The sequence below is a fragment of the Bos indicus x Bos taurus genome, chromosome 3 (assembly GCF_003369695.1).
Source record: "Bos indicus x Bos taurus breed Angus x Brahman F1 hybrid chromosome 3, Bos_hybrid_MaternalHap_v2.0, whole genome shotgun sequence".
NCBI classification, from domain to species: domain Eukaryota; kingdom Metazoa; phylum Chordata; class Mammalia; order Artiodactyla; family Bovidae; genus Bos; species Bos indicus x Bos taurus.
In genome coordinates this window covers 7,131,028-7,143,205 of record NC_040078.1, presented here as the reverse complement: position 1 = coordinate 7,143,205, position 12,178 = coordinate 7,131,028, and the positions used below count along the sequence as shown (strand labels likewise).

At 43.7% G+C, this 12,178-nt stretch overlaps 1 protein-coding gene across 4 annotated transcripts in view; it reads left to right on the top strand.

Moving 5' to 3' along the window:
• C3H1orf226 (chromosome 3 C1orf226 homolog) overlaps nt 1–12,178 on the top strand; it is a 359,296-nt gene that overhangs the window by 304,293 nt on the left and 42,825 nt on the right. For all 4 annotated transcript variants that reach the window (XM_027527387.1, XM_027527372.1, XM_027527380.1 and 1 more), the window contains one exon: nt 1,735–1,876. In XM_027527387.1, the coding sequence (XP_027383188.1) occupies nt 1,735–1,876 (142 nt within the window). The remainder of the gene's footprint in view (nt 1–1,734; nt 1,877–12,178) is intronic.

Here is a 12,178-nt window from a genome sequence, read left to right as displayed (position 1 = left end):
TTTTCATGAACATGAATGCTCTGACCTCAAATGAAAAGAGGGGACATAGAAGTAATGGAAGGCTTGAGAAAATAGTTAGGGTAGCTATTTGGGGACCTAACACCTAGCAGAGAGTGAATTAGAGCAGCAGTTCCACACATGGGGTCTAAGGCAATTAGGGGTTCCTGGGCATAGTAATGGAGAAATATGAGCTAATTTCAATATTATGAAAAGCATAAATGAATCACACACTTACCCTCAACAAGGCCTTACAGGCTATCAAAACACTGGACTCTGCTTTTGTCTATAATTGAATTGGTTTGCTGATGAGAAGCTCTGCTTGACTGCTTGTTTTGTTTTGTTTTGTTTTCCCCAACGTGATGGGTGAACTGATGGTGTCACTAGTAGTCACAACTGACCTGAAGTCCGATTATCGAAGATGTGATTAATCTTTGACTCAAGGCGCAGAGTGACAGCCACAGTGAAATAATCCACAGTCTGTGGTGGCAGAATGGTTGGGGACCACTTTTGTAAAAGGAGCAGTGACCTTCAGTTTCCCATCCCGAGTTCTTAAACCTTGCACAGCTCTCACTGAATTCATTCTTGGTCTTTGAAGGAAAGTGAAAGCAGAACAATTAGCAAATCATAATCAGTTGTCTGCTTTGGAGACCATGCCCTGAAAGTCTTGCGTGTGGTTGTTCCTCCTAGCCTGCATGGGCCGCTTAAGACTCCTTTCAGGAACAGGCTCTTTTGTCCTGTCCCTGCTGTCCTGAAGCTCCAATAACTGTGGCCAGCTGATGCAAAGAGCTGACTCAGTGGAAAAGACCCTGATGTTGGGAAAGACTGAAGGCGGGAAGAGTAGGGGGTGACAGAAGATGAGATGGTTGGATGGCATCACCGACTCAATGGACATGAGTTTGAGCAAACTCTGGGAGATGATGAAGGGCAGGGAAGCCTGGAGTGCAGGAGTCCATGGGGTCGCAGAGAGTCGGACACGACTGAGCGACTTAACAACAACCTCTACCGGCTGTCCTAGCTAAGGAGTGGGATACCGAGAGCTAGGGTTAAGCACAATGCTTGGGCAGTTAGAGGAAGAGGTTAAATAGCAAGATAAAGAATGAAAAGAAAGAAAGTAGCAAAGGAATGGACCCCGTGAGCGATGTCTTTAGAGCAAGGCTGGGAAGCTCACCTCAGATATGGTTGGCTGCCAGTGATGTTCCAAGGGATCTGGACTCTGGTCCTCAGCTGGTTCTGCTGTTTAGACCATGGCTTTTCAGTCCTATATCTTCACAGCCCATGGTCTGCAGGAACACCAGGGAAACCCACCATTTCTGGCATGAAAAAGAAAATGACAGCTGAGTTACTCTTCAAGTGATGAACCCATGAAACGTTTGATCATGGTTGCCAAAAGAATTCTGAACCGTCTCAACTACTGTCGTCAAACTTGCTAGGTAGAATTGGGCTAACTCCACAATTGGAATCTTTGCTATCTGTCCATTCAGTTGACTGTTTCCAAACTGCAGTGACAGTTTCTATTTTCTGGAGTAATTGAGGGAAGGGAAAATGGTTTTGCATACTTCTTTGTGAGTATGTGCACAGCCAAACAACATTAGGTTTTTCCATCTCTTTCCCTTGCTGGCTTCATGGGTGTCTGTGTGCCTGCCTCCTGCATATCCTCTCCCACCTCGGCCCTTCTTGTGTCCTTGTAGAGGGTCTCCGCATCCTTCATTCTCTTCTTTCCTTTATGCTTCCCAGAGCCAAGCTATGCGAATCGTCCGGACGGTGGGGCAGGCCTTCGAGGTCTGCCACAAGCTCAGCCTACAGCACACGCAGCAGAATGCTGATGGCCAGGAAGACGGGGAGAGCGAGAGGAACAGCAGCAGCTCAGGAGACCCAGGTAGGCACGGTCACCGCTGTGGATCCGGGGGAACAGGCAGGTGGATCCACAGTGTGGGTGGTGGATCGTTCCCCCAAGCCCAGAGCAGCCACTTCACCTAAAAGCATTTTCTCTGTTTCTAGATTCTAAATTTTCTTTAAAGAATGTGTGTTGCTTTTATAAGAAAATTGAAGATGTTTAAACTATCAAACAAAGAAGCATTTAAACTGGATATCAGGAAATATATTTTAACGGTAGACCTGCTTATACTACCAAATGAGATCCCAAAGAAAATTTTCATACAAAATCACCTTCATAAAACAAATAAGATAATTTCCAATTATCTAAGTAGTTTTTTTTTCCCTACTTCTAAATTCTATAGTTCTGTAAACCCTCAGGGTAGACATTATTCCAGTATCTCCAGTCTTCAAGTCTCACTAAAAGTCAGGAGCAAGACCAAGGTGTCTTTTACCATCTCTCCAACAGTAAATGTGGGAGCAAGAAGTATGAGTATTAGGTAAAAAGTTAATATTGTTTATATTTTTATGTGGGAAACCCATGAAAATAAACTTAAAACTATTAGAAATAAGAGAATTTGGAGGTAAGGTCCAGTAAATAGATATAGATAACTGTGGTTTTCTGTTCCAACATCAACCTGTTGGAAGTCATAGTGGAAGAAAATATCCACTGAAATAACTTTTTTTATCTTCAAAAAGATAAAATGCCTGAATAATCATAATAAAATATATATGTTTATATGAAGAAAATCAGATAGTTGGAAAGTTCTTGGTTGGGAAATCTCAACATCATACAAATGTTAATTCTCCTTATGTTAATCTATAAATTTAACATTATAATATAAATCTTTATCAGCAAAGTTGGCACCTTGGTAAGCTATCATATTTAAAACTATAGGCTACAGATAAAGAGAGTGCTCAGAGGAAAATCACAGGTTTAATTATTTACAGTAATAGATGATTAGTCGTGAAAATCAAATTAATTAAACATTCAATTCAAGAAGTTAGAAAATGGCAAAAGAAGTCTCCCATCGCAAAAGGCAGTTTTGCTAAGTGATGAAGGGTAGAGATTTTCGGTTTCCATTCAAGTTGCACTGGTCACTAGCTGTGTGATTTCGGGCAAATTCCATAACCTCCCTGTGCCTTAGTTTCCTCTTCTGGGAAAAGTAGGAATAACAGTAGTATCTTCCTCATAGAATTATTGTGTTGATTGGATAAGCAGATATATTTAAAATGCCAAATCTGGTACTTGGCACATGGTAAACACCAAATACGTTGTTAGCTATTATTATTTTTTTAAATGGGAAAAAGCAAGGATAGGAAAAATCCTAGAAAAGATGAGTGATGACAGACAAGTGACTTTCCAGGTTCAAAAACATACTATAAAGCTGTAAAACTGTGCTGATGCATTAATAAGTGTCTGAGTGGATTGGAAAAGAAAGCTCAGAGATAAACTCAGACACACATGTTGACATAGTGTGTGGTAAAGGTAGAAACCCTCTGGAGAAAAATATGGAAATCATTAAATTTAAAATTTCACATGCGTTTGACCCCCCAAATCACCCTCAAATTCTCTTCTAAGAATTCCTCTTAAGGGTATACCCATACATGTGTGAAATGATGCATATATAGTTATAAAAATTATAACTAACAAGAGGGGATTTTATAATAATTTATGGTTACAAGTAATGGAATATTGCAGAACCTCTAAAAAGGATGAATTGGTTCTCTGTGAACTGATAAAAAATCATCTCCAAGATATTTTGCTGAGTTTTTAAAAAACAAGATGTAGAACTATGAATTGGTAGCATACCAATTATATTGTATAAAAACGTATACATGTAAATATGTGTTTTTGTATATGCCCACTATGCATAAAACATCTCCAGAACTGGTAACTTGGTTCATTCTGGAAAGAGGAACTAAGTGTCTATACTGGGAGGAAGATTTACTTTTCATTATTGCATATTATTGCAGCCACATTGCTCAGAACAAAAGCTGATCTGCTCACTTCTGAACTGGAGGATTTGCCCTTGGAGCTCCTAGCAGGCTTAGATTGATGCCTTTACATTATTAGCTCTTCTTTGTCGATGCCCTGCTCCCTTGTTGGTGGACAGTCATGGCTACACCTCAAAGGCTATTGAACCCACAATACAACTGGCAGCCAGGATGCACATATACAAAGATATTCTAACTGAAAAGTAAAGGGCATTGTCTCTGGTAAAGCCACCTATTCCTGGAGTGAAAGAGGTTGGGCACAGAGAAGTTATCTAGAGGTTGAGTGTTTGACCTTTGTTCTTATCACATAACTGTCTGAGGAGCTTGATCTAGCCTCTAAGTACCTAATCAGAACCAACTTCTCAGCCATTTGCTAAAGAGAGCAGGTTTGGCCTTTGAAGAGAAAAGCATTTCATATAGCCTACTCTGAGAGCTAGGTCTTCTTCCCCTCCTGCTGTGGGAGCTACTCTTTCCTTCCCCTTCCAGACCCTGCAGGGCTCTTTTGGGTGGGGGTAGGTTGAGATCCAACCAGTCCATCCTGAAGGAGACCAGTCCTGGGTTTTCACTGGAAGCACTGATGCTGAGGCTGAAACTCCAATACTTTGGCCACCTCATGTGAAGAGTTGACTCCTTGGAAAAGACCCTGATGCTGATAGGGATTGGGGGCAGGAGGAGAAGGGGATGCCAGAGGATGAGATGGCTGGATGGCATCACTGACTCGAGGCACATGAGTTTGGGTGAACCCCAGGAGTTGGTGATGGACAGGGAGGCCTGGTGTGCTGCAATTCATGGGGTCACAAAGAGTCAGACACAACTGAGCGACTGAACTGAACTGAAGGTTGATATGATTTCCTGTGATACTAGGAAGGATTCTCTTTGGGGAATGAATAGAGATTCCAGCGGGGACCCCTTCCTATTATTGTTTCCTTCTTCTCTTCCCCCTCCTCCTCCCCAAGCACCTGCCTCCCATTTCCAATCCTGTTCCAACTGTCGGCGTTTCCTGCATTTACCTCCAGGCGGCCGTTCTAGTCTTTCTTCACTCTCCTGTCTTCTGGGGAGGCTGCCTTCCAGCTCCCACTGTCCCATTCCCTTTCTGCCCCTTCCCCAAAATTTAAACACTTCCTCCCTCTAGGTTTCTGTGTTCTTTTCACCCTTGGCTGGTGCTGCTACCGTCAGCATTCAGCCCACTGTCTACCAGATACATAGTGTCATCTGTCTTCAGTAGAGGACAAGCTCTAGGGTTGGGGGGAGTTGGGGGGTAAGGACTACTCTTCACACAATAAATACTTGTTGAATAAAGTGGGGGATGTGGTCAATGATTGTGGCAAAGGATGTGTGTCATCTTAGTCGTTGTCAGCAGCATTGATTCAATGTTTACTCTGTGCCAAAGTGAATATGGAGACTGAGTAGAAATTTCAGCAGGGAGTGACTTCTTAACAGTCTGCTTGATGAAGAAGGATGACCTTGAATGGCAGGAGTAGGTAGTGTGTTTTTATGTGTGTGTGTCTGTGTGTGTTCAGTCACTCAGTCGTGTCCAATTCTTTGCAACACTATGGACTGTAGCCCACCAGGCTCCTCTGTCCATGAGATTTTCCCCAGAAAGAATTCTGGAGAGGGTTAACATTTCCTCCTTCAAGGGATCTTCCTGACCCAGGGATTGAACCCGCGTCTCCTGCATCCCCTGTGTTGGCAGGGGGGTTCTTTACCACTGAGCCACCTGGGAAGTTTGGGAGTAGGTGGAATTGAAGTCGTATGGCCTAGAGTGGGAGACTGGGAGGCTGGAGAGAGTGCTGATGGTGATGAGTGATGCTGGCTGAGGCTGCAGGTAGGGACCAGTGTGGTGACACTCTTCTGGCTGTGACAGGTGGTCAGCACTGAGATATTGGGCCCATCAGCTACATGTCCATCTCTTTTTATAACCTTTTTGGTGATTTTTTTTTTTTTCAAATTACAGTAATATACATGAGACATCAGCCGCTTGGCATCTTCTGTATACCATTCTCCCTAAGAAGAGTGTAACTGACATTCTACATGTGGAAACATCTAGGTTCATTTTAGGAAAACCTGTCAGGCTCAGTATACTTGCTTCAGAGTTTAAGATGTCAAAGCACTGAGTGTGTCTCTTTAAGGAGGCTGAGCATGGCTTGAATGTGTGCTTTGAGTACCATACATCCCCGCAGAGAAAGGGAAGTAGGGGGACCCTCCCCAACTTGTGTGAGTGAGAATCTGACCTGTGGAGTGATGTAAATTGTCTTAGGGAGATACACACACTCGTATTAATTTTAAGGAATTGGCTCACATGATTACAGAGGTGTGGCGAGTCCAAAATCTGCAGGGTAGGCTCCAGGCTGAAAACCCAGAAAAGAGTTGCAGTTCAAGTCTTAAACTGGTCTGCTGGCACAATTCCCTCTTCTTCCAAGGAGGTCTGTCTTTGTTCTGTTAAGACTTTCAACTGATTGGATGAAGCCCAGCTATATTATGGAGGGTAATCTGCTTTATTCAATCTACTGATTTAAATGTTTACTCTCGTATGAAAAATACCTTCACAGTAATATCTAGAATAGTGTTTGGTCAAGTATCGACACCATGGCTCCACAAAATTTGCCCACAAAATTAACTATCACAGAAATGAGAAGGCAGTGTGGTATGACAGAGGGAGTGCTGGACCCGCAGACGAGAGAAGCAATGGAGAGCTTGGGTTCTGGCACTTTTCAGGTGAATTCTAGGCTTGAATGCTAAGTCAACCATTTCTTAGCTAGGTCAGTCAGTTCAGCCACTCAGCTGTGTCCAGCTCTTTGCGACCCCATGGACTGCAGCACTCCAGCCTTCCCTGTCCATCACCAACTCCTGGAGCTGGCTCAAACTCATGTCCATCCAGTCGGTGATGCCATCCAACCATCTCATCCTCTGTCGTCCCCTTCTCCTCCTGCCTTCAATCTTTCCCAACGTCAGGTCTTTTCTAATGAGTCAGTACTTTGCATTATGTAGCCAAAGTATTGGAGCTTCAGCTTGAACATCCGTCCTTCCAATGAATATTCAGGACTGATTTCCTTTAGGATTGATTAGTTTGACCTCGTTGCAGTCCAAGAGACTGTCAAGTGTCTTCTCCAACACCACAGTTGAAAAGCATCAATTCTTCAGCGTTCAGCTTTCTTTATGGTCCAGCTCTCACATTCATATGACTACTGGAAAAACCATAGCTTTCACTATATGGACCTTTGTCAATAAAGTAGTGTCTATGATTTTTAATATGCTGTCTAGGATGGTCAGAGCTTTTCTTCCATGGAGCACGCATCTTTGAATTTCATGGCTGTAGTCACCATCTGCAGTGAGTTTGCAGCCCCCCAAAAATAAAGTCTGTCACTGTTTCCATTGTTTCCTCATCTGTTTGCCATGAAGTGATGGGACAGAATGCCATGATCTTCATTTTTTGAATGTTGAGTTTTAAGCCAGCATTTTTTTCACTCTCCTCTTTTAGTTTCATCAAGAAGCTCTTTAAGTCCTCTTCACTTTCTGCCATAAGGGTGGTGTCATCTGCGTATCTGAGGTTATTGATATTTCTCCCGGCAATTTTGATTCCGACTTGTTCTTCATCCAGCCTGGGATTTCGCAAGATGTACTCTGCATAAGTTAAATAAGCAGGGTGACAATATACAGCCTTGACGTACTTCTTTCCCAATTTGGAACCAATATGTTGTTCCATGCCCAGTTCTAACTTTTGCTTCTTGACTTGCATACAGATTTCTCACAAGGCAGATAAGGTGATCTGGTATTCCCATCTCTTGAAGAATTTTCCACAATTCTCTTGAAGAATTGTTGTGATCCACACAGTCAAAGGCTTTGGCGTAGTCAATAAAGCAAAAGTAGATGTTTTTCTAGAACTCTCTTGCTTTTTTGATGATCCAACAGATGTTGGCAATTTGATCTCTGGTTCCTCTGCCTTTTCTAAATCCAACTTGAACATCCTGAAGTTTTCAGTTCACATACTGTTGAAGCCTGGCTTGGAGAATTTTGAGCATTACTTTGCTAGCGTGTGAGATGAGTGCAATTGTGCAGTAGTTTGAGCATTCTTTGGCATTGACTTTCTTAGGGATTGGAATGAAAACTGACCTTTTCCAGTCCTGTGGCCACTGCTGAGTTTTCCAAATTTGCTGGCATATTGAGTACAGCACTTTCACAACATCTTCTTTTAGAATTTGAAATAGCTCAACTGGGATTCCATCACCTCCACTAGCTTTGTTCGTAGTGATGCTTCCTAAGGCCCACTTGACTTCGCATTCCAGGATGTCTGGCTCTAGGTGAGTGATCACACCATCGTGGTTATCTTGGTCATTAAGATCTTTTTTGTATAGTTCTTCTGTGTATTCTTATCACCTCTTGTTAGTATCTTCTGCTTCTGTGAGGCCCATACTGCTTCTGTCCTTTACTGTGCCCATCTTTGCATGAAATGTTCCCTTGGTATCTCTAATTTTCTTGAAGAGATCTCTAGTCTTTCCCATTCTGTTGTTTTCCTCTATTTCTTCGTATTGGTCCCTAATGCTTTCTTATGCTTTCTTATCTCTCCTTGCTATTCTTTGGAACTCTGCATTCAGATGCTTATATCTTTCCTTATCGTTTTTGCCTTTAGCTTCTCTTCTTTCCTCAGGTATTTGTAAGGCCTCCTCAGAAAACCATGTTGCCTTTTTACATTTCTTTTTCTTGGCGATGGTCTTGATCCCTGCCTTCTGTACAGTGTCACAAACCCTCTGTCCATAGTTCTTCCGGCACTCTTGTCTATCAGAACTAATGACTTGAACCTATTTCTCACTTCCACTTTATAAGCGATTTGATTTAAGTCATAGCTGAGTGGTCTAGTGGTTTTCCCTAATTTCTTCAATTTAAGTCTGAATTTTGCAATAAGGAGTTCATGATCTTAGCTGGGTGATCCTTGGCAAACTTTCTAGTCTTTCTAGATTTTTCTTATCTGCTAGCTAGGTGTTGGGAGATAATGCAGGTAAATCAGCATCATTCCTAGCATATCAGATCAGATCAGATCAGATCAGTCGCTCAGTCATGTCCGACTCTGTGACCCCATGAATCGCAGCACGCCAGGCCTCCCTGTCCATCACCAACTCCCGGAGTTCACTCAGACTCACGTCCATTGAGTCAGTGATGCCATCCAGCCATCTCATCCTCTGTCATCCCCTTCTCCTCCTGCCCCCAATCCCTTCCAGCATCAGAGTCTTTTCCAGTGAGTCAACTCTTCGCATGAGGTGGGCAAAGTACTGGAGTTTCAGCTTTAGCATCATTCCTTGCAAAGAAATCCCAGGGCTGATCTCCTTCAGAATGGACTGGTTGGATCTCCTTGCAGTCCAAGGGACTCTCAAGAGTCTTCTCCAACACCACAGTTCAAAAGCATCAATTCTTCGGAGCTCAGCCTTCTTCACAGTCCAACTCTCACATCCATACATGACCACAGGAAAAACCATAGCCTTGACTAGACGAACCTTTGTTGGTAAAGTAATGTCTCTGCTTTTGAATATGCTATCTAGGTTGGTCATAACTTTCCTTCCAAGGAGTAAGCGTATTTTAATTTCATGGCTGCAGTCACCATCTGTAGTGATTTTGGAGCCCAGAAAAATAAAGTCTGACACTGTTTCCACTGTTTCCCCATCTATTTCCCATGAAGTGGTGGAACCGGATGCCATGATCTTCGTTTTCTGAATGTTGAGCTTTAAGCCAACTTTTTCACTCTTCACTTTCACTTTGATCGAGAGGCTTTTGAGTTCCTCTTCACTTTCTGCCATAAGGGTGGTGTCATCTGCATATCTGAGGTTATTGAGATTTCTCCCGGCAATCTTGATTCCAGTTTGTGTTTCTTCCAGTCCAGCGTTTCTCATGATGTACACTGCATATAAGTTAAATAAACAGGGTGACAATATACAGCCTTGACGAACTCCTTTTCCTATTTGGAACCAGTCTGTTATTCCATGTCCAGTAACTGTTGCTTCCCGACCTGCATATAGGTTTCTCAAGAGGCAGGTCAGGTGATCTAGTATTCTCATCTCTTTCAGAATTTCCCACAGTTTATCATGATCCACACAGTCAAAGGCTTTGGCATAGTCAATAAAGCAGAAATAGATGTTTTTCTGGAACTCTCTTGCTTTTTCCATGATCCAGAGGATGTTGGCAATTTGATCTCTGGTTCCTCTGCCTTTTCTAAAACCAGCTTGAACATCAGGAAGTTCACGGTTCACACATTGCTGAAGCCTGGCTTGGAGAATTTTGAGCATTACTTTACTAGTGTGTGAGATGAGTGTACACTCTAAATACATGTTAGCCATCGTCTAGTTCTCCAGTTCAGTATCTCAACTCCATGACCTCATGTATGCTGTGAGGACAGTGGACAAGATCTCTGCAGTCCCATGGTTTTATGAGAGAGCCACATTAGATGGCTACCCTGTGTTTGTGGTGTGGTTCCATGGCCAGGATGTGAAACCACCTTTGAGTATCAGTGTTTGGAATTCTACAGATCTGGAATGGGAAACGTTTTCTTATCAAGCCCCAGAGTCACTTCCTCTTTTTAGCCCCACTTGCTTCCTTACTGTCTGTAAGCTGCTAGGGACACATCCCTTGTTACTGTAAATGCTTTTTCCATAAATGCTTCCCCCAGAAGCATTTATTGACTCCATCAGGGTTTTTCTCTGTAATGGGGCACCTTGAAGCTTCAGAGTGGAACTGTGGGCTGGCAGCTTTTCTTTTCCCTTTAACGAGAGTCTTGCTTCCACATTAGGGAGCTTTCATTTAATTCGGTGTTTATCTTTCCAGTAGAGCTGCCCCAGGCAGGCCCTTTGTTGTGCCGAGGAAACTTGTTTACTCTGGAGGAATCCAAATGTGTGGAGGCTTTGCTGTCTTCTTTGAAGTCTTGTGGGCCCTTCCCCTTCTGGGTTTTTCAGCAGCGCCTTTAATGAAGGTCCTCGCTTTCATTGTGTGCGCTGCCTCTCTTGCTCTCTCTGTCTGCTTTTCTTTCCTCCCTCATTCCCACCATTCCCTACCCTGGGGGAGATTTATCCTTTGTATCTTTTGGCAGCAGCTGCCCTTGGCCATTCCCCCAGGGCTCAGAGCCAGGTGGGGCCTCTGCCCCTGTTCTGCTTGCCTTGCTTTGCCTTGTGCAGTTTCTCTGACTCCTGGACAGGTTTCCTGGGAGAGATCCTGTTCCCCTGGAGGCATCTGTCTTCCCACGGTGGCAGACAGTCCAACATGGGGAAGGGCTTGGAGCCCTTTGGAGACTAGAGCCTCTTAAAACAGGACTCATGTCATCTAGACGGTGACCAGTGGCTCAGGAATATTTACTGTGTACCTGTTACACCTGCCAGACCCGGGCATCTGGCTTATTCAAGCAAGCACACCCCTGATGTCCTGTCACTTCCGGGCTCCACCACACCTGCCGTTCCATCGCAGCAGGCCACTGCTGCCTGATGCTGTTTCTCCTTAGTTTAATCCCCTTCCTTCATTCAGTGGATATTTATTAGTGTCCCCAGATGCAAGGCTTGATTCTGGGAACTGGGTATACTGTGAAGAAGGCAACAAGGTTCCTGCTGGCGAGGAACCCACATTGGAAGTTGGGGTGGAGGATCCAACAGATGACACACGAGGCCTTTTTAGGGGATGTCAGTGCAATGAAGAAGATAAAGCAGGGTGGCTGACTACAGGTGGAAGCAGTGAGCCTGTTGGGAGGCAAGGTGGTGCAATGGTTAAAAGCACCAAGCTTAAAGCCAGACTGGCGGGCTTTGAGCCTTAGCTTCAGTTTTACTAGCTGTGTGCCTCAGTTTCTTTGTCTGTCTAATGGGAATAATAATAGTGCCTCACTTTCAGGGTGGTTATAAGATAAGTAAGTTAATAGTACATGTACATCCCTTAAACTAGTGCCTGGAACACGGTAAGCACTATTTGAGTCTAAGTTATTAATATTGCAATTTTGAGGCCAAAAGTGACCATTTCAAGCACTTTTGGACTGAGCTGATAATCTTTTGTTCTTTTTTTTCCCAACCATTTTGTTTTGAGGCATAACTGACATGTAAGAAGTTCTGTATTAATCCAGCATTACTTATTGTTTTAGCACCGTGACACTGGCTCACACCCATCTGTGGTCCCTGGACTTGGCCACAGGCGGCTTTGCCTTCAGCCCTCCTGCTTCCCCCTTGTCCCCGAAGCTCCCATCTTAGTGTCCAGTGTTCTTCTCCTGACCCAGATGAACCCCTCCACCTGCCTTTGTCTTCTCATCCTGCCTCTTCCGAAACCCTGAGCTATCAGCTCCCTCTCCTGAATC